The sequence below is a fragment of the Daktulosphaira vitifoliae genome, unplaced genomic scaffold (genome assembly GCF_025091365.1).
Source record: "Daktulosphaira vitifoliae isolate Bord-2020 unplaced genomic scaffold, ASM2509136v1 Scaffold_4, whole genome shotgun sequence".
Lineage (NCBI taxonomy): Eukaryota > Metazoa > Arthropoda > Insecta > Hemiptera > Phylloxeridae > Daktulosphaira > Daktulosphaira vitifoliae.
In genome coordinates, this window is record NW_026099575.1 from 6713438 (window position 1) to 6739116 (window position 25679).

Below are 25679 nucleotides of genomic sequence, written 5' to 3' on the forward strand. Positions count from 1 at the left end.
GTTGTTGTTTTATAAGAACCATAGAAAAATTGTTTCGGAATATTTGTGTGGGCTGCGCGTAATAGATCAAACCCATCCACTTTATAGACACCCTAAAATTAATAATTTTTAAATAAATTATTTTATAATAATAATTTGTGACTTATTCTTACTGGTTTAAAGGGACAATCGGTAAATTTGTGCTTTGATACAAACTCATTCCATATATTTCCTAATAAAAATTTCATACTTGAACATGCACCTTTACTTTTGTAAGTGAATGCATTAGCTATCCATCCTCCAATTTTCGACCAAACGGCCATGTTAATATTAAACTTTAAATTTAAAGAAAACTTTATATTTATATACATTTTATTATAAATATTAATTTATATATTTTAAATAAATTTTATTAAATACATTGTTTTAAGTTTATTTAAAGTTACCTAGTAGATTTTTTGTATTATAATTTGAATTTTTATCCAATTCTTAAATAAAAAATATATTAATGTGATAAATATTTATTATTAATCCAAGGTATTTTTAAACAAATATCCTAAATCAATTATAATTAATTATAACAATTTATTATTTAATAAGAAAACTCATAACTTACAACTGGGAGATTTGGCATAAGAGCCATTCTTTCCATACAATATTGTTGTTCTAATAAAGTCAAGACGAAAATTGCAATAACCTTTAGTTGAAATAAGTTCATGTTAAAAATTAATTATTCAAAATGATTCATAAGATAATCCACATTACATAAGATAAACTATTGTATATATAATACATATAATGTTACTAAAATATTAATATATTGAATAAATATATATGTGAACACAAAATTATAAAATCAATGACATTTGCATTTTAAAATAATTTTTGGTATGATCAAAAACCAAAAAGTATTATATAACCATTTGGTACATTGAAGTATAAATATTTTACAAAATTATTGATTTCCGCTAAAACAGTTATACTCAATCCTCCTCCAATCTTTAAAGACCTTGAACAAATATATGCACATTATTAATATTGAAAATACACAATATCATATAAGACATAGTACTATAGTACATATTATATGAACGCACAAGTATGTTTTAATTTACTTAACCTCGTGTAAATTAATATTCTTACGAAAATGTTATCAAAAAATATTTAACGTTCCCGATTTAACTTCAGTTAAAATTAACATGTTTCAATTAAAAGAAAATAGAGTTTTGGATATAATGAAAAAAACTATAAAAGTTATAGTTGAGTACCACAATGATATTAACAACATATTATAATTAAAAGTTTGTGATATTATTACGGACACAAGTTTGTGTCCATAATAATGGTTTTTCAATTAACACTATTAACACATNTCCATAATAATGGTTTTTCAATTAACACTATTAACACATTTATTTATAAATTATATTCATATGCTTAAAATAACATGATTGTTTTTAAATAAATAACTTAGAGAAATATTTAACAAACGCACATTGTCATTTAATTATATTAAATTACACACGATTCAGTCATGAGTCAATTATTAGTCACCTTTAAAAATCACTCTTTAGGACATTTATAAATCATGCTTGTCAGCTCTTTTTACTCTTATCCTAATAAATAAACACAATGTATTAACCCTAGTCTAGAATGTAAAAACAAACTATATTAACGTTGTATAAAAATGATTTGTATATTATCCATGTGTATTAATTTATACAGGGTGTTCAGTAAGTCAGGAAACGGGTTTCTATTGTTCTCATTGTCTGTAACAATGAGAACAATAGAAACCCGTTTCCTGACTTACTGAACACCCTGTATATTTCATATTTTATGCTTACTTAACAATAAACGATAACATTACAAAAATGACACGATGATCATTATTCGGGGATAAAAAATACTATAAAAGGCAGAGTAATCCTTCTCAATCAGGACTGATTGCTTGAGAGAATCTGTTTCCAGATATTCATTGAGTTATTCGAATCGCGCTCTCGACATCGATACGTAAAGTTCGTTATCATCATTGTCGAAATTCTCACGTGTTAATTTATGAACTAAACATTTGAGTTCGTATTATTTTGTTATTACTTGATACTGTTAAAAGTTATTATAAGAACAAAGAAAAATCATCAGGTAAGACTTCAAATCAATAAGAGTCAATACTTATATTATCTTATAACTCAATTATTTAGAATTAATAATCTAAGTACAGAACGATAAAGCAAGAGATCAAATAATTATATTAATCTTTAAACTTCGATTAATTATTATTAACTAGTTCGTACCTTGTACATAATCACATTACATGGTATTCGTGAGATGGCCACCGCCTCATCATTGCCTCAGTGTATTATTACAGGAACTTACCAGTTGGGTCATTTATAATATCTCTATAAGAGGAACCTTAATTATTACTTTTTATACCTACCTGTCTTTATTGTTCTAAACCCTCGGATTCTACAACCCCGACACAACCTAGTTGCTCGCCAATTGACCAAATCCCCAAACATACATAAACTTGGTCAATATACTCAATACATATACCTCATATTTTTATCTAAATTTTTATATTATTACAATTACATATATATTTTAGAATAGTTATAATAATAAAATTGGTGAAAACGGACAATTTAAAACTACAGTTGCATTAAATACATTCACTTTGTAGAAAAATAACTTGGTATAATTAGCAAAATTTGTATGTGAACGTTATTTATAATGTTCAGTTTTATAGTACTAATTGACTGTCGTTAAATATAATTAGTTATTATTAACCTTATATAAAGTTTGATTTAAGCCTATCCGTTTGGATACCACTGTAAATATTATTTTTTCACTGAAAATAATAAAACCTGGGAATTCAATGAGAATTCAAAACGGATTTGCAGATAGGTTCTATGTAGAATGGATAATCTTGATGTTCCCAATCTAGTCTACGATGTACAAGTCGTGAATCGATTTATATCCCTTTGGTATTCAAAGTGAAAATATTTCATTCCTAACGAGAAGTTTCGCCCCTCCCCCAGTTCAAAAATCAGCCTCATAAAAATTTAGAAAATCAAATTTATTTTTACATAAAACTAATATTATGGGAGGGTTAAATAAATTTAGCCTCTAATATATACCATGTTTTAACATCTTTGTAACTTTTAATTCAGTCAATATTTTGTGTTATTTTTTTTTTTTTAATATTTGTTATACGTTAGAACTATAAACATCTTATAATAAATATTAGTTTTTTTATTTAATGAAAAGAATTAATTTTAGTACTACACCTGTAGTGACAGTTTTAATGCAAGAGAGGCTATAATATACTGTCATATGTCTGGGATGATAATGTTTACCGTTTACTGTCACCATAACTGTCAGTACGATGTCCATACTGATAAATAAATTCTAGATATTTTGTATAACCACTCAGGCACGTAGCCAGAAAATGTTTATTGGAGGGACCAACAATTTTGGGTCCTTGTATCATTTTCCATAATTTGTTTCCCATGAAAAGCTTGTGGGTGGCTCCCTCCATTCCTCCTTAGACAGTATCCCCATACTATGAATCTTACAAGTTTAAAATTTTACCATTGGTTGGTTAAAAACAAATTGTTTTCGTATAAAGTATACTAATTATTACAGTATTATAAAAAATGGATAGTACCTATAATTAAAAAAAAAAAAATACTTTCATCTTCACTATCGGGATGAATTTTTCATATTGTGAAAAATAAATAAAATAATGATGGAACATCATTATTATTATCATTATTACGTCTAGAACGTTATATTTTTCAAATAACGTTTTCTATGACCATAAAAATGAAAATACAGCCATAATAATAACTGTATTACCCAATAGTAATTATAACATCAAATATTTCCCAATAAACTTCTCATACAAGCTAAAGGATCAATCAGTTTTGTATAAAAAAAAACACAAGATTTCACTCCTCCTCATCATTGATACAAATTCCACCAATGAAATTTAACACATTAACATTAAAATATATGTATTTTTTACTTTTATTTAAGCAAGAAATAAAGTAGTATATTCAAATAATAAAATACTTAACAACTGAAAATAATTTAACATCTTTATATATATTAAATTTAATAAAAAAAAATAACATAAAATTATAAATTATCTCATGATCGAATTCAAAATAAATGTATTTCAAATTATGTATAAGCAATATTTTTCTCTTCTGACCATATGTGCTTGCATTTATAAAATAGTGTCCTGGAAATTAATTAAAAAATTGCAGAATTAATATACAATATCATATAGAAACCAAGTTATACGAAAAATCAATTAGATACAATTAAAAAAAATGTTTAATAAATTAAAATAATCTCTATTAATTTCAATCATTAGTAATTTACGTTACAAGTTAAGAAAAATTCTGTATTAAAAAATAATAAATTGAATCGTTAACTACTTTAAACGAAAATAATAAACTGCAAATTTTATTTAATGATATAGTCAAAAAATCCAAGCAATAATGTTCAGGCAAATAATTTTAATTATTTGTATGTATGCTATGCTTTACCCCTAATTGTAAATTATTTTAATAGAAAATGGTATTTAAAATATTTGTAATTTTTAGGTAATTCTTGAAAACAATCGAAAAAAAAAATATTGAACCTATCTTGAAAATTTACCGATTAGTTGATTTTGACTGACTATCTCCCATTTTTAATAGTACCTTAAAAATTATTTACTAAAATATTTATAATTACAGAAATATGAATAAAAGTGGTAATGTAAGTATAACGTTCATCAAAAATACTGCTCCGATTATATATTCAAACGTAAAGTTGTACACTGTGCTGTATAACGAAACCAGAATAAATGACGCTCCAGTATTAACTAATCCTTGAATTGAATTTAATCGACCTACATGTAAAATTAATCAAAAAGTAAATTAAATAATTAAAAATCTTAACTTATAAGCTTATTCAGTTGAAAACGCAATTTTTTATTTGATTGACAAAAAAGTAAATAAGAAATCATACAAAAATAGTTAACAAAAAACCCAGCACAGGGGGGACGCAGCACAGTGGTGACGTGGCATAGTTGGATCAAGTATAATGACATCTGAAAGTGATAAAAATCACTATAAAAAAAAAACGCTTCGATGCAAATCTTTAGATAGTGTTTAATTTTAAAAAAATTAGTGGATTATTCCAAAAGCTACATGATCTGCTATTTTCTCATTAATATCCTGAATTAAAAAAGGAATATTAAAAAATATTATTTCTCATAAAAAAATTGTGTTGAACCATACACTTTTCAATAAGTTATAGCATTATAAAGTTAAAAATGTAAAAAATAAAATAGAGAAATTTCACACAAAAATAGCATTTGGTAGCCATTTTCACCGTGAAGACGAAATAAAGTCCGAAATTTTTTTTTTACATAACAAAGTAGGTTACATTAGCTTTAATTTAATATATATATAAAAATGTCAGACTTTCCGGAACACTTTCAAAATTTAAGTTGAAAAAGTTAATTTTTTGTGAAAAAGTTGTCATTTTGAATCCCCCCCTATGGGCAGGTAAAGGGTCAGATATAAAAAAAAAATATATACCAAATGATAGGTAATGACATCATGCATCTATAAAAAAAAGAATTATATTGATATGTTTATTTTTAAAAACGTTACGGCAGTTTTTAGTAAAAAAAATTGAAAAAATTTCGAAAATTAGCGATTTTTAAATTTGTAATTTTTTCGGATGTTTCCCCCATTTACGGGGAACAAGGGAATTGTTTTCAATTTTTGAGGGTAATGTCTTCGACTAGATACGATTTGTGATCTTTTGACGTATCATTGAAAGAAATCGGTTCGGTAAGAGCTGAGAAAAAGTGGTAACAGACACAAAAAAAAAAAAAAACATATCTTAGTAAAACCAATACCTTCTCAGCTTCGCATCGAAGATAAAATATTCAAGTCGGCTGTTTTTTTTTCATTGTGGATATATTGATTGAGACCATTGGAGTAGTCTTTTATTTATATTATCGATATTTAAATACATATTCACCAATTTATATTTCTTTTTTTTCTTCATAATGAGTTTGCTGTCAATATTTTCATTTATCGCCAGTCTATAAACACAATATAATTTAAAATTTAATTTTATCGTTTTTTTTTTTGGAGGGGTATGCGTTAACTGTATTAACTAATTGGTTCAAAAGAAACATTTTACTCGTTTCAAAAATATTTTATTAAAGATTTAATCAGCACATGCCCTTTTGTAAAAAAAATTCTATACTTTAGCGATGGTGCGGCTAGTCAATACAAAAAAAAAAAAAAATTTATTAATATTTTTATCACGATGAAGATTTTGATATTGGAGCTGAATGGAATTTTTTTGTTTCGTGCCACGGAAAAAATGCTAGCGATGGTGTAGGTGGTACTACAAAAAGGCTAGTCACCAAATATAGTTTACAATGTGTTAATAAAAATCATATTTTAACTCCAAAAGCTATGTATGATTATTGTGAAGAAAACATAAAAGGAATAAACATTTTTTTTGTTCCATCAAGTGAAGTACAAGAAAATAAAAAATTATTAGAAAATAGATTTGTACAAGCGAAAACAATACCCGGCAAAAGACAAATACACCGTACACCGTACACCGAGTACCACTACAAAAAAATTTGATTAGATGTTTTAAAATATCAAATTCAACCATATTTCAAGACATTAAATGTTCTAAGTGATAATCACAACGATTTAATATATTTTTTTTCATTCTTTTCATATAATATTGTATTTTTATTTTTATTAATTATAAATATAAATACATCTATAATTTATTTATTTTTTTAATTGATCATTAATACATTTTTCATGTACTCAATATATTGAGGAATTTATTTATATATATATATACCTATATAGACACAAAAACTAAGTAATGGAAATACAGAAAGTTTTCAGTATTCAAAAAACCAAGATTTTTCATAAACTTAAAAAAAAATAACGTAATTTTGAAATTTAATTTTTCGTAAGTTGCGGTCAAATATCAAACTTAAAATTTTTTTCATAGAAACTACATACATAGTACTATATTGTGTGAAAAAATGATATTAAAATATTTTGTTCCACCAGAGAAATATTAAAATAAAAAAGCTTAAAAATTGATTTTTTAGAAATTCGAGCATTTTTAAATATGTTCCAATAAAAAACGGTAAGAGTAAAATGTTTCAAAACACAAATAAATATTACTGTGAGTGTACGATAATATTTAGGAAAAAAAATTAATTAAAAAAAAATGTTTTTTCATAGTCAATTTGATCTTTGAAAATTACATTATTTTGTAAAAAAAGCTCAATTTAGAAAACAAAATTTTCCAACTTAAAAGTTAAAACACGTGTTGATAATTATGGGATATGTTAGAGAATCGCATAAAAAAAAACGATGAAAGTTTCAAATCTTAAATATAAATACTGTTATCATAAGGATATTTTTACGAATTACAAGTATTTCATAATTTAAGACTTTTGATAAGTCATAAATAAATTTTCATAAAACTTCTTTAATTTTTTCTTCTTATATACTAGAAAACTTGTGTATAAAATTAAAAAAAAAAATAAAGTGGTCGCGCAACGACTTTGGATGATTTGATATGGAATTACCCAAATGAGAGATATGTAGTAAATTTCGGGAAGGTTAAAACTCTTGTTTTGAACTTTAGTAAAATTAAACACTTAAGTTCTCCGATTTCCATAAATCATTTAACATTACTAAGGTATTTTATTTTTTCTGTACAGTATTTTATTTTTTAATCATCTCTACTAAATATACAGGATGATTTTTTTATCATAATCCACTCAATTACTTACAGAATAATATAATTTAAACATTTTTTTTTTATTAACTTTAGTTACGCATTATTCTTGAATTATTAACTATTTAATACTTTTTAAGTTCATCCCTTACTTTCTGTATTGTCAGTTAGTGTATTTATAAACTCACAACAATGTACCAAACAACCATTGATAATAAAAATGCTGTGTAATTATATGTGTAATACCAATTATAATTAAGGTACGTAAAAACTTAATAATATTGTTTGTTTAACAAAATCTTTTAATATTATAAGATTAAAAGAGTGTACACAGTAACGTATAGAATTTAACTTGGAGTGGGTAATACATAAGAAACATATCTTATTCCCTCTTGGCATAATAACAAAACCATGCAATTTTTTAGCTTTTAGAAATAGTTTAAACCCATAAGTTAACTTTATACACTAGTGGAAATAGGGGGGGGGAAGACTAAAAAACTACTTCATAGTCAAGTCATTTCAAAATAGCCTATTAATTAGAATTAATTGTAAAAGTGATGATTTTGAAAATCTGGTTTAAGAATAAGAATTGGAATTATATATTCTATATTTACAGGACTTTTTTTGTAAAAGAGTGGACTGTATTTCTAGATTTTAATTTATTATAATGAAAAATTATTTATAGTAACAATTATTACGTCGCGAATCGGTCCAGCAATGTTACCGGCGCAGCGTATAACGAGCAACTAAACTGATCCCACCATTATCACAAACGATAATCGTATACTAAACATTAGTATTTTTCTTAAAAACATTTTTGTAGGTCGATAATAATTTTAGGACAAATACTCATAGAGATACAAGCGTTTTAATACATCGAGAGTGGAGTATAAGTATACTTTAAACTAAACAGAACCATAAATACAAAGTAAAAAATTAATTTTCTAGTGAATACTTTCAGTAATAATGATAGTTATTTTACATTTAGAACTTTTTTATTATATTCAGTACCGTTCTAAGACGAATATTTTTTTTATATATGATGTAGCAAATAAAGTAATCACTAAAAATATTAATTTATACTTAAAAACTTTTTAATATATATATTTATTATATGAGACAAAATTACGAAAACTTCTTCTTCTACTTAGCGCAATTAAAATATTTACTATTATTTTATAATTATACGTCTATGCTACTTTTATATTATCTATTGAATAATATTTCCAGTAATATATCTTATTTTTAAAATTCGATTTTTGAAATCTGACCATTTCCTTTTATACAGAGGGGTATACTTTTTTAATATGCGTATAGAAAGTAGAACTTTTTCAACTTAATTTTTGAAATTGTTCCGTAAATACTAACACTTTTATATAAATTTTAAATTGATCACTAGACTTCTCTTCATGCTGAAAACGGATTTCGAAGTTAAAGAAAAACGTACGATTTTTGTGAAAAATTTTATTTTAGTTTCATCAAATTAACTTATTTTTTAGTGGTATATGCCAATTAAATAATTTTTAAATTAAAAAATAAAATTCAATTTAATAGTTAAATATTTTATTTTCAAATATAATAGATAATTACATTATAATTATTAATAAATCAAATTTTAACAATGCCAAAATCATATTACATTTTACTTTTAATTAAAATATTGATAAAAGTGTTACCATTCATGATGTCGAGCTTCCAACTGAATCCGAATCTGTTGTGTCTAGAATGACAACAAGACTCTCTGGATCATACTGAAAACCGTAATTATTGTTAGTTACAGTAAGATTCTCAATATTTGAACGAATAATTTCATGTGCTTCTAGTTTTATTTGATTATTATAATACAAATAAATACAGTTTGTAATTCCTAAATCACTTCTACCAAAAAAATTTACAGGCATAACATGGTTATTAAAAAAATTATCAATTTGTGTTTGTGCCTCGATTATTTTCTCTCTACATTTTCCCCCTCGTGCAAGTGGAATTCTGTCCTTTATATCTGTCAATATATCTAAAGTAGTATAAATTTCATTAGTAAATATATTTGGAGTATCCGTGGGAAAATGAACCATATCAGAAAAGTATAATAATGAATTTTTCATTTTTTGAACTTCATTATGAAATAATGGATAATCCGCAGTCAAACGTACTGCAAATGTGTTTTCCGGATCATTTTCGCTTTGACATTATAACCAATAATGAATTATTAAAACACATATACGCTGTATATCAATAGCATAGAGCACGCACAAATACAAATGAAATTGCCATACTCTATCGTTAAAATTCCGTACTGTAATAGGCTTAGGATTCGAATCATCTGAGAATAATGTATTTAAATCAAACATTGTACGATTTTCTTGAAAATTCAGACTATAGAAACTAAATTGAATGGCATATGGATTATACGTTAATTTTTTCCACGATGGATGTTGCACCAAAGTATTAAATTTAGAAACACTTAATGACGTTACTTTAAAATTAATAGCTCCATATATAAAAAGTAAAGAAAATAAAGACAGTTTAAACATTTTGGAAAAATGATTTTTCATGAACAATACATTTACAGATAAAAATGTTTTCTTCTTTTATATTAATAATTAGTACTCCTCCTTTGTTTAACATAAAAATACACAATTTTATTTTCGGTCAAATTTAGATTATTGGGTAAATAAAATGTACTTAAGAGGACGCCATACGGGCAAACGAAACAACGATATGACCGAGAGAATGCGCTTATAGATGTTTTACAACCAAACTCTTCGATCACCTCCTGGCCATCATTCCATATAGCACGCGCACACCTGTACGGTCGCTAAATATTATTTTGGAGCAGCACATCATTCTTCTATTGACTGTTATGCTATGCGTTACGTATTATTTTCATTGATAAAGGCGATAAAGCTCTCATAATATAAAACAAAATGAATATATAATTGTAATAAAATATCATAAGATTATAAAATGAAATTATTTCAAATGCTACCGCTTATTAAACGTTAAAGTGTTGCGAGTATCACATTTGTAGTTAATAATTTATTCACAACTATGAAAAAATTAATTTTATAGATAATTTTATATAATCTATTATTACATGAAATCTATAATAATAATATTTAGTAATATGTATGTAGTTAGTACTTAGTTAAGTTTAAAACATTGTATATAATTCAAATCGATACTTTTCGACCAAAAATAGAAAATGAAGGTTTTTTTTATATCTTTTAATGCATTAGTAACAATGAATTAAAAGAATCCATGACATACTCACCTTTAATTTACAATCATCTGTTAGTTTTTATTGCAGTGCGGTTTTGCCTTGCAAATAGTCGGTAGAGTCGAGGGAAAAAGAAGAAAAAAATTAATTAAACAAATTTTAAATTATTTTATATATTTTTAGCTTTGATGCGAAGCTGAGAAGGTATTAATTTTACCATGATGTATTTATTTATTTTTTTAGCTTCGATGCGAAGCTGAGTAGGTATTAATTTTACTATGATGTGTTTTTTTTTATATCTGTTGCCACTTTTTCTCAGCTCTCACTGGACTGATTTCTTTCAACAATACGTCAAAAGATCAAAAATCGTATCTAGTCGAAGACATTACCCTTAAAAATTGAAAAAAATTCCCTCGTTCCCCGTAAATGGGGGAAACCTCCAAAAAAATTACAAATTTAAAAATCGTTAATTTTCGAAATTTTTTCAATTTCTTTTACTTAAAAGAGCCATAACTTTTTCAAAAATGAACATATCAATATAATTTTTTTTTATATAGATGCATAATATCATTACCTTTCATTTGGTATATTTTTTTCATAAATTTAACCCTTAACCTGCCCACAAGGGGGGATTTAAAATGACAACTTTTTCACAAAAAATTAATTTTTTTAACTTAAATTTTGAAAATGTTCCGGAAGGTCTGACACTTTTATATATATCTTAAATTAAAGCTAATGTAATATACTTTATAATGGTAAAAAAAAATTTCGGACTTTATTTAGTCTTCGNAAAAAAAATTTCGGACTTTATCTTATCTTCATGGTGAAAATGGCTACCGAATGCTATTTTTGTGTGAAAATTTTCGATTTTGTATTTTCCATTTTTAACTTTATTATGCTATAACTTTTTGAAAAATGTATAAATCATTACAATTTTTTTATGAGAAGTAGTATTTATATAGATCTTTCATTAGACATACTGTTTTTTTAAATCGGGCCATTTCCCTAAATACAGGGGGGATTCAAAACATAAAAATGCATATAGAAAGTAGAACTTTTTCAACGTAACTTTTGAAAGTGTTCCGGAAGGTCTGACACTTTTATATATATCTTAAATTAAAGCTAATGTAATATACTTTATAATGGTAAAAAAAAATTTCGGACTTTATTTTATCTTCATGGTGAAAACAGACATTAAACTTAATAAAAAAAATACGATTTTTGTAAAAAAATTCTTTTTTATATTTTTAACTTTATAATGCTATAACTTTTTGACAGATGTATGGATCAATATAATTCTTTTTTTTTTGTAGATACATGATGTCTTTGCCTATTATTTGGTATATTTTTTTTATAAATCTGACATTTTACCTGACTATAGGGTCGGATTCAAAATGACAACTTTTTCACAAAAAATTTACTTTTTCAACTTAAATTTTGAAAGTGTTCCGGAAAGTCTGTCACTTTTCTGTATATATTAAATTAAAGCTAATGTAATCTACTTTATTATGTAAAAAAAAAATTTCGGACTTTATTTTGTCTTCACGATGAAAATGGCTACCAAATGCTATTATTGTGTGAAAATTTTCAATTTTATTTTTTACATTTTTAACTTTAGAATGCTATAACTTATTAAAAAGTATATTGATCAATATAATTTTTTTATGGGAAATTCTATTTTTTAATAATCCCGTTTTCATTCGACATAATTTATCTTAATCAGGATATTAATAAGGAACTAGCAGTTTATGAAGATTTTGGAATAATCCACCAATTTTATAAAATTAAACACTATCTAAAGATTTGCATCGAAGCGTTTTTTTTGATAGTGATTTTAATCACTGTCAGATATCATTATACTTGATCCATCTATACCACGTCACCACTGTGCTGCGACCCCCCTGTTCTGGGTTTTGTTTTTTGTGTCTGTGTACTTTTTCTCAGCTCTCACTGGACTGATTTCTTTCAACAATACGTCAAAAGATCACAAATCGTATCTAGTTGAAGGCATTACCCTTAAAAATTAAAAAATTTTCCCTCGTTCCACGCAAATGGGGGAAATATCCAAAAAAATTACAAATTTAAAAATCGGTAAATTTTGTCATTTTTTTTCTTAAAAGCTCCATAACTTTTTCAAAAATCAACAAATCAATAGAATTTTTTTATATACTAAAATCTTAGATATTTACTTTTAATTTGATATCATTTTTTTGAAAATTTAACACTTAACCTGCTCACTGGGGGGTGGATTTAAAGTAGCAATTTTTTAACAAAAACTAACTTTTTCAACTTAATTTTTGAAAATGTTCCGGAAATACTGCGTTCTTTAAATTTATATCAAATTAAAGCTTATTTTATGTGCTATAAAATGAAAAAAAAAAAATTCGTCCCGACACTTTATCTTCTGCATGTAAACGGCTGCCGTAGTTAAAAAAACACTATTTTTGTGTTGAAATTTTCGTTTTTCGATTTTAAATTTTCAACTTAAAAATGTTATAACTTTTCGAAAAATGTATATATCAGTACAAATTTTTTTTTTCTAAATACATTATAAATACATCTTTCATTTGACATACTTTTTATTAAAATTAGACAATTTCCCCTTATATAGGGAGCGTTCAAAACTTGAAACATTGTATAAAAAATAGAACTTTTTCAACTGAACTTTTGAAAATGTTCCGGAAATACTGCATTCTTTAAACATGTATCAAATTAAAGCTTATTTTATGTACTATAAAATGAAAAAAAAAATTTGTCCCGACACCTTATCTTCTATTTGCAAATGGCTGTCGAAATTAAAAAAAAAATGTAATATTTGCGATAAAAATCACCTTCTATCGGAATATTTTTTGTACTTAAAACTCCCATAACTTTTTCAAATATTAACAAATCAAAATAAGATTTTTTTATATTGAAACCTTAGATATTTCCCTTTCATTTGATATCATTTTTTTGAAAATCTAACACTTATTCTGCTTACAGGGGGGATTTAAAATAGCAACTTTTTTACAAAAACTAACTTTTTTAATTTGACTCTTGAAAATGTTCCGGAAATAGTGCGTCCTTTAAATATATATATGAAATTAAAGCTTATTTCATGTACTATAAAATAAAAAAAAAAATTTGTCCTGACGACCTATCTTCTATGCGCAAATGGCTACTGTATTCAAAAATATGCTATTTTTTTATTAAAATTCTGGGTTTTGTATTTTATTTTATTTTAAAATATCTTATTAGAGGAATACACTGACTTTCATGAATATTATATAATTTAATTGACATAGAATAAAGTTCATAAGACATACGAAATTAAACTTATTAAAATTACTAAAATGATGTTGATCCGTCCTGCTGCCCACGAATATAATGTATACTGTGGACTCATATTCGTAACAAGAATGTTTTTAATGTTACAAAATAAAACTCCACGTAAATTTCTGACAGATTTCCGAACAATAGATATTTTTATTATATTTGCATTATTATTTACGTGTAAAAATGAACACAGTAAAGTTAAAATTTAAGTCTCATCACCCGTCAATAATAACAATTATTTTACAAATTCAGATAAGCGACTGCTAAATAATACCCCGGTTCGTCTATAACAAAGTATAAAAATAACTGGTTTTGATCGTTGGCAAGGTAGCAGTTGAAGGGTGAGGGTTATCGGTTACCGTCATTCAACAAAAAGTTCGTCACGTTATAAATGCCACTAGGGACAGACACATGTCGATAGACAAAAAATTCATTATTTTGCATAAAAACTGTTTTACGCGGGACTACTTTATTTGATCTGTATCGATGCTAGAGTCCCAAATTTTTTACCAAATTATAAAGGAGAAAATTATCTGTGATCTAGCGTTTTTATAATTTTGATAACACAACTCTGAAGCTCTGAATGTTTAATAAATCATTTAAAAGACCAAAAAAATAGGAATGTTTAATAGTAAATATAAAGTACTAGAAATTATGTTAACAAAAAAATAAAAACGCTAGATCACAGATAATTTTGTCCTCTATAATTTGGTAAAAAATTTGGAGCTCTAGCATCAATACAGATCAAATGAAGTAGTCCCGCGCAAAACATGTTTAAAAGCGTTTTTCAATCTCTGTATGGCGTCATCTTAATAAATTGCGTATTTACGCAAATATAGATTATATTTGCCATTATTTTATACTTATACGTCAATGCTATTTTTAAATTATCTAGTGAATAATATTTTTAATAATATTTCTTATTTCTAAAATTCATTTTTTTTTTAATTTTTAAAACTTAAAAATACGTATAGAAATAAGAACTATTAAATTAAAAAATAAAATAAAATTTAGTAGTTTAAAATATTTTATTTCCAAAATGAAAAGATAATTACAATATTATTATTAATCATTGAAATTTTAACAATGCCAAAATCATATTCCATTTTATTTTTAATTAAATATAGAAAAATCTTTACTTTTACAATGTTAATCTTCCAAATGACACCATACAATCATCTGTTACAAAATATTTGTATAATATCTTTCTTGAATAGGAATATCATCTTCTTGTTGTGCTATTATAGTATTAATATAACCTGTAAAATCTGGCAAATTTTTTACAGAAAAGTTTAAATATTTTCAGTAATAATAGTAGTTATTTTACATTCAGTACTTTTTTATTATAACGAGTGCAGTACTAAAACGAATATTTTTTTTTATTTGGTGTACAAAATAAAGTAATCGCTAAATAATCAATTAATATTTTAAATTATATTTATTATACTAGACAAAATTACAAAAATTTCTACTTTTACTTGGTGCAATTTCAACAAAATTTATCAATATGACAAATATTGCAACAGAGAATAATAATTTTTTTTATTATGACATGAGGACGACCAGTATAAATTGTTGGTGAACGCCTCCTCAACGTACCGTCACCGCCTAAAAATTTAAACCGGTAACTTGAATCTTGGGGAAATTGTTGTCGGTGGCGAGCGGCCAGTTAGTGAAGTGACTGTGTGGAGTGAAGTACGCGGCGCTCCGATTATCGTTGTGTGGTTATCGTTTTACGTGTGGCAATGAAACAAATATTTAATTTTACACATGTATGATTTATAATAATATTAATTGTCGGTTTATTTTATTTTTATCAGTAAGTTTTATTGTAATATTTCATTAAAATACTTACCAACAATGCGATAATGTACTATAAAATCGGAATGTATGTTATAAAATTTTGTTTTTAATGTGGATTTTCTAAACTCAAGACATTTTTTTGGCGCGTATAACTGGATAAGATAACTGGTAAGGTAACTTATTATTATACTTAAAATTGCAATGATTCTTAGTAAATCGAACGAATGATTGACATTAAACGATTATTATTTTTTAATCGTTATTCAAGTTTCCCAATGTGGATCTTTCTCCAAGTTCTTCTCTTAATAAATGATAAAAATCTATATTATTTGTTGATTTTACGTCGTTTTTTTTACAAAAGTGATTGCGCGATATGTTTTTTAAATCGAAATTAATGCAAAACGTAGTGATGTGTAGGTACTAAGCACAGATTAAATGTAAGAATATGTTTCCTACGCGCTGTTATACATCATTACAACAGTAATTTTTAATATTATGTCGCGTGTACATATTTTGTAAAAGAAAAATATATAAAAAGACAGAAGAAAGTCTTCTTAAGTATCTACTACTAAGTTGGTATACGTGAAATGTCAGGTCGTCCTCAGAGACTTGAACGCTCAGACAGAACCACGTGAATGTCTCTGGAGAGATTTTTTGTATTGTTCCATACGTGAGTGTTTTGCATTAACAACGTCTCTGTCAGTTCGTTACTAGTGTTCTTCACATACGTCATATTTTAGGTGTACTGTTGTTACCTATACGGTGACTAGGTGACTTTTGCCGGTAAGAAGACAATAACGTTCCCCGTGTAAGAATAATATTTGGGCTGTCATCACATTTACATAATAATGGCTAATGCTCTCAATAACGATAATTAAATGGAAATATTATTGCCCTCTCTTATTTTTATTCGACACCCACGCGACTCGGTGTTTCTGGTGTACAATAAAATTTTTTTTTTTTTTTATATTTTTGTTTAATNACAATACAATTTTTTTTTTATATTTTTGTTTAATCTTGGCTTTAAAACTCGTGGTATGATAAAAAGCACAAAAGACCGACAGTGAAAAAATATAATAACATCCAATCACGTATCTATACTATATAAGTGGATTGTTTCCCGTTTGGAATTAACATTATGGGCGGTGTTAGTCACGGACAAACTTAAGAGGAATATACAGTCGTTTCTAGTGTGTGCTTTATGTATCTGCCCATAGTCTTTTCGGGTTTAGCCTAAACCACCTCCGGGTGTAGTGCACGAAATTATAGCGATTAAGCTTCCAATTAATGTGAAAATGTTCCTTTTGTAAAAGAACGTTACCGGTTCGTAACTTTCCTACTCATTGGATGTTTGATCGCTAACCTTGTGCAAATCTCATCTGGCACATTCCTCTTTCTTTAAAGATTTTTTTCGCGTAATTTCATTGCGGTCTCCATGTAATGATGTGTCACATATTCAAAGTTGGTTTTGAAAATTTATTTTTTACTATATCGATAAAATTTTTCATTATTGATTGGTTAAGCTTATATCAATAAATTTTTATGTTTTTATAACTCTAAAGCAATAATGATCATACTTTTTTCTTAGGGTGATTAAAATCTTGTCTACAGCTAATAATAAAATAATAACAAAAAAAAAAAAAATTGTAATAGAAGTGATTTAATTATTATTTTCACTTAGACACCTTTATCGTAATAATATAATTATTATAATATAATAAATAAGAGGAGACTTAGCCTTTTCAAAAATGATAAAAATTGCTAGTAAATTTTTATAGAAACATTTTTAAGGAGGGGACAATTAAGTTAGATCCTCAAACATTTAAATTGTGCGTTCAGTGTAAATGTTAATATTTTGATATTATTAAAACTGGCTTTAAAAAATCAGTATTTAAATTTTCATGGGAAAAGACTTTTTACCATTTCATTGTAGTGGTACTTTATTTAAAAATAGTTACATACGATAAGTGTATAATTTTAAATTAACTTAATAACGTGTTTTAATTTTAGGTCAGTCAATGTACTAAGCTAATATTTTTAATTAAACCGTTAAAATTATATGTAGATAATTACTTGTTATAATTTTGACCAAATTATCTGAAAAATAATTACTATTTAATAGTTTTTCTACATATATTTAACAACGTATAAGAAAGTCTATAGGTGTTATAAATGAGTCAACTCGAGCCACCACAGTGTATCAATTATACATTGTAGTGAACACACTGTAATTAGATGTAAGATGGTAAAACTCAAGAGCCGATAATGATTGTTTATCCAGTGTATTTTCCTATATAATAAAATATCATTTGCAGGTGCATTTAAAGAGTATTTTTGGAATACAAAATTAACATAGTTTCATTGTATCAGAATTAAATTATACGAACAAATAAAACTTACCAACTTATGTTGGTCATAGGGTATTAAGTTTATAAATTTTATATGTTATCGACATTTTTTTTTTTTTTAAGCGACAGTAAGTCTAGGTGTCTTAATGTGTTGTTCTTCTACTGAGTGTAATATGCTATTATAACAAAGATTATAGTTGAATAATGTACTTATGCCTTGAGGTTGTTTATATAAATATTGTTTATAATTAGCGAACAATGAAACTCATCAAGAATTTATTTCTACAGAAAATTACTAATATCACATTGAAGAGTTTTCAAGAATTTGAATGATGTTTAATGTTGAAAGCTTAGATAGTTTTTCTATGTATAAATCAGTACCTGGTATATCTGTATTCTGGTAGATTTTAGCTTCGATGCGAAGCGGAGAAGGTATTAATTTTACTATGATGTATTTTTTTTTTTTTTTTTTATGTCTGTTGCCACTTTTTCTCAGCTCTCACTGGACCGATTTCTTTCAAAAATACGTCAAAAGATCACAAATCGTATCTAGTTGAAGACATTACCCTTAAAAATTGAAAAAAATTCCCTCGTTCCCCGCAAATGGGGGAAATATCCAAAAAAATTACAAATTTAAAAATCGCTAATTTTCGAAATTTTTTCACTTTTTTTTCTTAAAACTTCCATAACTTTTTGAAAAATCAACAAATCAACATAATTTTTTTTTATACCTTAAACCCTTAAATATCTACCTTTCATTTGATATCATTTTTTTGAAAATCTATCACTTAACCTGCTCATTAGGGGAGATTTAAAATGGCAACTTTTTTACAAAAATTAACTTTTTCAACTTAATTTTTGAAAATGTTCCGGAAATACTGCGTCCTTTAAACATATATCAAATTAAAGCTTATTTTATGTACTATAAAATGAAAAAAAAAAATTTGTCCCGACACTTTTTCTTCTACATTTAAACGGCTGCCGTAGTTAAAAAAACACTATTTTTGTGTTAAAATTTTCGATTTTCGATTTTAAATTTTCAACTTAAAAATGCTATAACTTTTTGAAAAATGTATATATCAGCACAAATTTTTTTTTTCTAAATACATTATAAGTACATCTTTCATTTGACATACTTTTTATTAAAATTGGACAATTTCCCCTTATATAGGGGGCGTTCAAAACTTAAAATATTGTAAAAAACATAGATCTTTTTCAACTGAACTTTTGAAAATGTTCCGGAAATACTGCGTCCTTTAAATATATATATGAAATTAAAGCTTATTTCATGTACTATGAAATAAAAAAAAAAATTTGTCCCGACGACCTATCTTCTATGTGCAAAAGGCTACCGTATTCAAAAATATGCTATTTTAACAAATTTTTTTTTTATAAATTAAACACTATCTACAGATTTGCATCGAAGCGTTTTTTATGATAGTGATTTTAATCACTGTCAGATATCATCTATACTGGACCCAACTATGCCACGACCCCACTGTGCCGCCACCCCACTGTGCGGGTTTATATTTTTTTTTATTATGTAGTAGGTTTAATTAAAATTAATTTTTTGATAAATGTTCGAAATCTTCAAAGAATATTTTTCTGTTTCGTCCTTTTTATTTAAATATAATTTGCCGAATTATATTTGTTTATATCTGACAAGAGTGTCAATTGTTTACCAATTTTTTTCTTGCAAATTATTTTTTGTTTGTGATATCCGAATATGTTAATTGAATGTAGTGTAATGTATAATGTATACGTATTTTTATACGAATGTTTAATATGCTTTGTATATAACGCTTCTGTAGCTTTTGTTTGTTCTCGTTCACTGGCAATGGTAACTCTAAATGACTGCTGTTTACTTCTTTTTTTTTTTTTTCATATTACGTATCTGGGAGTCGAGAGTAGTTCATCCCGTTATAGGTATCAAATGTATAATAGTACATATACATATAAAAAAGTAGGCATGCACAATTGTATAATTTATACCGATCCAATCGGAAGGCATTAACTTGTCGCATTCTACTGCTGTTATACAGTCACACAACGCGCACGGCGCACGGCGCACACATACACACACACACTCGCTGATACACAGGACTGGTTCTCGATTTTCTCTAGAGGCGGCCAGGATAAGATCAACATCCGTTTAATTAATGATGATTATATCCCAGTCAAGTCCACATGCACTTTATTTTGTTATTTTTTCTTTTTCAGCTTCTACTACATTTACTATTAAGTTAGATTTTGTGTTTTTAATAATCTATTTAAAATTTAAATATCACACTACTGTTAGTTTTTTGAAAAAAATTTAAATACGTTTTTTTCTTAGACTGAATAAAATTCTAATCTGTGATAAAAAAATGTTTTTGATCTAAAAAGAAATAATTTATTTAATGTTGTCTAATTATCTATATAATAATGTTATAAATATCTAAAAATTAAAGAAAAACTGATATGGACAAAAGTGTTTTAAGGTATCGATATGATATTAAATCTTTAATCAAATTGGGGTTATAATTCTGGAAAATGTATGGAATCGTAAAATTTTATTGAAATAAAACTATATTATAAAAAAAGACATCAAAATATGTAAATTAAAATAAATACTACCATTATGAATAATTAAGCAAATAAATAATCAAGAAAAATGTATATATGAAAATTAATTTAATGAATAGTTTGATGATAATATTATTTTTGGTTTACAAATATTTTTATTATTTAAAACGTATTATTTTATTTGAATAATTTAGACTTTTAATTTAATGGCGTTATATTATTAAATATAATTAATTATCTCAACATACAAGTGTTATTTGGTATTTAATAAGAAAATAAATGAATACAAGTTGATTTTTGTAAAAACAGTTGGTATTTTGAATCTCCCTGTGGGCAGGTAATAGGGTCAGAATTTCAAAAAAATGATTTCAAATAAAAGTAAAAACCTATGGTTTCAATATTAAAAATTATTTTCATTTTTCAATAAGTTATAACAATTTTTAGAAAAAAATGTCGAAATTTACAGATTTAAAAAATTGTAATTTTTTGGGGGACTTAAGCCATTTACGGGGAACGACGGAAAATTTTTAAATTTTTGAGGGTAATGTTTTCAACTAGATACGATTTGTTTTTTTTTTTTGACGTATCGTTGAGAAAAATCGGCACAATGAGATCTGAGAAAAAGTAGTGACAGACTAAAATAAATAAACACATTATGGTAAAATTAATACTTTCTCAGCTTCGAAGCTGAAAGTATATTAAAGTAACGAGTAAAGTGACGATTAGTATTATTTCTCACTATTCCTAAAGATCTAAAATTATTATAACTAATTGTCTTCGGTAAACGGCTAAATTGTTTTCGGCCGTCGTCTGAAATTTTCTTTGGGGTTGAATTAAAAAAAAATGATTCGATCCCATAGTGTTTCGAACAACTGTTATGATGTTGTACTTAATAATATACATGGTGTATAAATTAATCAGCGTTGTTGAGTTCCCTCAAGTACAACTCGCACTAATACAAACACATAGGAGACCGACGCAGTACTCTATAGAATCTATAGTATAGATCAGTGTTTCTCATCCTGGGGGTCGCGAGCTAGTTATTTAGGGTCGCTATCATATGATTTAAAATTTAAATCATTACAAAAAATTACAAGTCTCCAATGTTTATATCAATTAATATTAAAATTCTAAATAATACGAGAATAATGTATCAAAACATAACATATTATGTTATCGTGTATAAGAAGTTTAAATATCCAAACTAAAGACATCCGTAAAAATTATAATTGGGTAACAAACCCGTTCGTACAATCAGATCAAAATATAATATCACTAACAAATGAAGAGAAACTGATTGAATTGAGTTCAGATATGGGATTACACAAGAATTTTAAAAGTTACAAAAACGTAGGAAAATTTTGGATATCCGTTCAAAATGAATATCCTAGTTTGGCAGAAGAAGCATTAAAAGTACTCATTCCATTTTCTACTACATATTTATGTGAACACGGATTTTCTACATTGACAGCAGTAAAAAATAAAACTAGAAATCGACTGGAAATTTCAGCAACCATGAGACTAAGCTTAACAAACTCTATAAAGCCGAGAATTGACGACATAATTTCAAACCAACAGCAACAACCAAGCCACTAAGATCCTTGGTATATAAATTATTACCTTTTTTTAAACAACAATAATTTTAATAATATGTGTATTTTATATTTATTATTTATAATGTATAAATAAAGTTGTATTATGGTGTAAAAATATATATATATATAACGTTTATAGTACTTCTACTATTTATCCAATGTATAAAAAAATATAAAAAGGGGTCGTTAAAAAATTGAAATTCAAAAAGGGGGTCGCTATAGTAAAAAGGTTGAGAAACACTGGTATAGATGATGTTAATCAGTCATGTTTTGTCGTTGTGGCACTCTGAGACGGCGCACTGCCTGTGGGCTCTCTCGCCGCCGTATGCCACAAGTATACATTATACTTCATGCCGCATAATTTCCACTGCAAACACACTCATCTATCAACGATATCCTTCACCTTCGTTCGTCTCATTGTTGTCCTGCTCAGGATTATTCAAATATGGGATTTTTCTGACTTATTCTGGTATATTCTTTGCATATTTTTTACTAGATGTGCCTTGACACATCTTAGCTTTATAAATTGAATTACATAAGGTGGGGCTTATATAACTTTGAGTATTTCATTTTTGCATTTTTTTTTAATATCTTGAATATAACACTGTATTAATAGTGTATTGAATCTAAGAAAACTGATTTTAACTAATATTACTACATATTGAATACAATAACGTCAAATGTACTTCATTTCACACTTCTTAGTAATAGAGTAATGTTTCTCTTGATTTGATTATTATTTATGAAATATATTGCGCTTAATACTTGTAGTTCACATCTCATTTAGTTCAATATTTTACCGAACTTAATTAACATAAAATACATTTTTATTTTTTGTAAATTCGTGTAATAAGTATTTAATTATCGATGAAATCATTCAATTAAATTTAGATCAAATTAAATAATCAAAGCAATAATATGAAATCTGTTTGTACTGCTGAAGTAATTTTTACGGGTAACCATATGTTATTTGTTTGGCTTTAACATTAAATTTAATACAATGAAAAATCATGTTGTTTCATCATAAGTCTCTTGTTTGAATAATCTACTAAATTTCAAAGATTTTCTAGTTGAAATTCATCCTTTTTCCTTTTTTTTTTTATTCGAATTTTCAAGTTAACCAAAATAAATTTATTAAACTCAGTTTTTCAATTGTTATGTTTTTCTGACAACTAGCTAATCCCATGTTATTTTATCCGACGATTATAACGCCGATTAAATTGTAGATGTTTATCGATTAAAATTCGATGTCTCAGTTAATAAACTGGAAGTTGGTCGTGAATTAAATATATTTTAATGTGATCATATTAATAAATTAAATTGTACTTGGATTCTGTATTATAACTCAAAGATCACTGATATAATTTCAAATGTTTTTGAAGTTTCTACTAATAGTTTACGAGGTTTCCGTGTTAGGTAAAGCATTCAAAATACATTAAAAAAAACCTTTAGTCCTCTATTATAAGTTCATCGTTTGTCGAATGACTTTTGTGTATAAATGTTTATTTGCAAAATAAAAGTCAGATTGCTGCAACTTGCACAATAGATAATGTGCTAAACTAAAGAAAAACATTGACAAATTGTTGAAAAAATACCTTTTTGTTCAATGATAAATCGTGATACGCTAATGATAACAAGTCGTTGTTATATTGTGTAGGAGTTAGTGAAAGGAAAGTATAACAATTATTATGACGTGAAAGGCGGTGGGCCGTCGGTCAAATATTGTTGCATGACATTTATACTATTTGCCACATATATTAAGTTACAATTTGTCTTATCTGTTCATTCTTTATTTGTTGGCGTTATTGATTAAGCACACATCGAATGTTTAGGCGTTAAACAAGCACGTAAATTATGTACAATAATTGTTTCCCTCTATTAAGTTCTTTTATTTTAGTTAATGGTATTTAATATACTTAAATATATAGATATATTTGAACAAGAAAACATCGAATTTATGCTCGTGTTTTTGTATTTTATCGAAAGATATGGTGCAAAAGTAGTTTTTATTTAGAACCGAAAATACATAGACTTGTTTGTTTAAAATGTACCTAAATTTATTCAATATAATTAATAGTCATTAGTTTTATACGCAAAACAGTTTTTAATTTTAAGTCTTAAAATTAAGTTTATGATTAAACAAAATGGAGCTCATTTATTTTTTATCGTTTGTATGTTACATAAATTGAGTTGGAAGTATCTGTTAGTCGATTAAAATGCATTATATTTGTAAATAATCCAAGTGCATTTTTCTCGTGATATAAAACATTAATTCATTAACATTCATTGCATCAATACACAATACTGATCAACTGATAGGAATAATTGAACTAAATACATTTTACAAGTCTTTACATTAGTTTATTACGTGCACGACAAAACGGTCTTTAAATATAAAGCCACCGATGCATTATGGTCGAGAATCTAAATCCGATACGATTTAGATTCTCGACCAATTGTTCTGTTGTAATGACTAAATAAACTACCGTTTCTATAATTTTCAATTTATTAAACAACATAAGAATGGAGTATTATGATTATTTCGACAAACTCATTTTAATAATCGGATTATAAACGTAACTCATACATTTGTTAACATTAATGGTATTTTAATATTTACTCTTGCAATCGTTGGTTGGTTGGTCAGTTCCTCATATACGTACACAATCTAGTATAGATGTCTAGTTTTCAATCATTAATGATCAGTGTATTGACAATTTGTTCCTCGTATGACTGCGCTCTCTTGTTAAGAAAATAATAATACCAACAGACTGCACTTTATCAATCGATTAACTCGATTGCGGATAAAAATAAACGTTATTTTCATTGATCGGCTCTAGTAGAGAATTCCTATCGATTCATTAAATCCTAAAAGATAACCGCGGTAACGGTATAAAAATCAACCTAAGATATCATTTGCATGTGGCTGAATTTTAATTCTTAATTGATACGAGTACAAGACTTTCATTTTTTTTTCACGAAACTCAAGTATAAGAATACAGTTATTTTTGCAAGATTAGTCTTTTAAACGATTTTGTTATTAAGATAGTTGTTTTCGTA

General features: G+C 26.2%; 2 protein-coding genes and 1 long non-coding RNA gene across 15 annotated transcripts in view; 2 read left to right on the forward strand and 1 right to left on the reverse strand.

Moving 5' to 3' along the window:
• The window catches only part of LOC126904138 (translation initiation factor eIF-2B subunit alpha), a 50800-nt gene that overhangs the window by 20113 nt on the left and 5008 nt on the right, over positions 1 to 25679 (forward strand). The gene's annotated exons all lie outside the window — the stretch shown is intronic.
• LOC126904131 (proton-coupled folate transporter-like) overlaps positions 1 to 25679 on the forward strand; it is a 44365-nt gene that overhangs the window by 9495 nt on the left and 9191 nt on the right. The window contains exon 6 of one of the 12 annotated variants that reach the window (XM_050682879.1): positions 6261 to 6408. The exons of the other annotated variants lie outside the window; for them this stretch is intronic. Within the exon in view, the coding sequence (XP_050538836.1) occupies positions 6261 to 6393 (133 nt within the window). The 3' untranslated portion in view covers positions 6394 to 6408. Of the gene's footprint in view, positions 1 to 6260; positions 6409 to 25679 lie in introns of those variants that run through there. 12 annotated transcript variants of the gene reach the window in all.
• LOC126904141 (uncharacterized) lies at positions 3982 to 10540 on the reverse strand. 2 transcript variants are annotated; one of them, XR_007703661.1, is made up of 3 exons: positions 10531 to 10540; positions 4723 to 4879; positions 3982 to 4222 (listed from the first exon to the last, which is right to left on the reverse strand). It is a non-coding gene; the product is annotated as an uncharacterized LOC126904141 (long non-coding RNA). The 2 variants fall into 2 exon arrangements; XR_007703660.1 differs by lacking the exon at positions 10531 to 10540 and adding an exon at positions 4999 to 5100.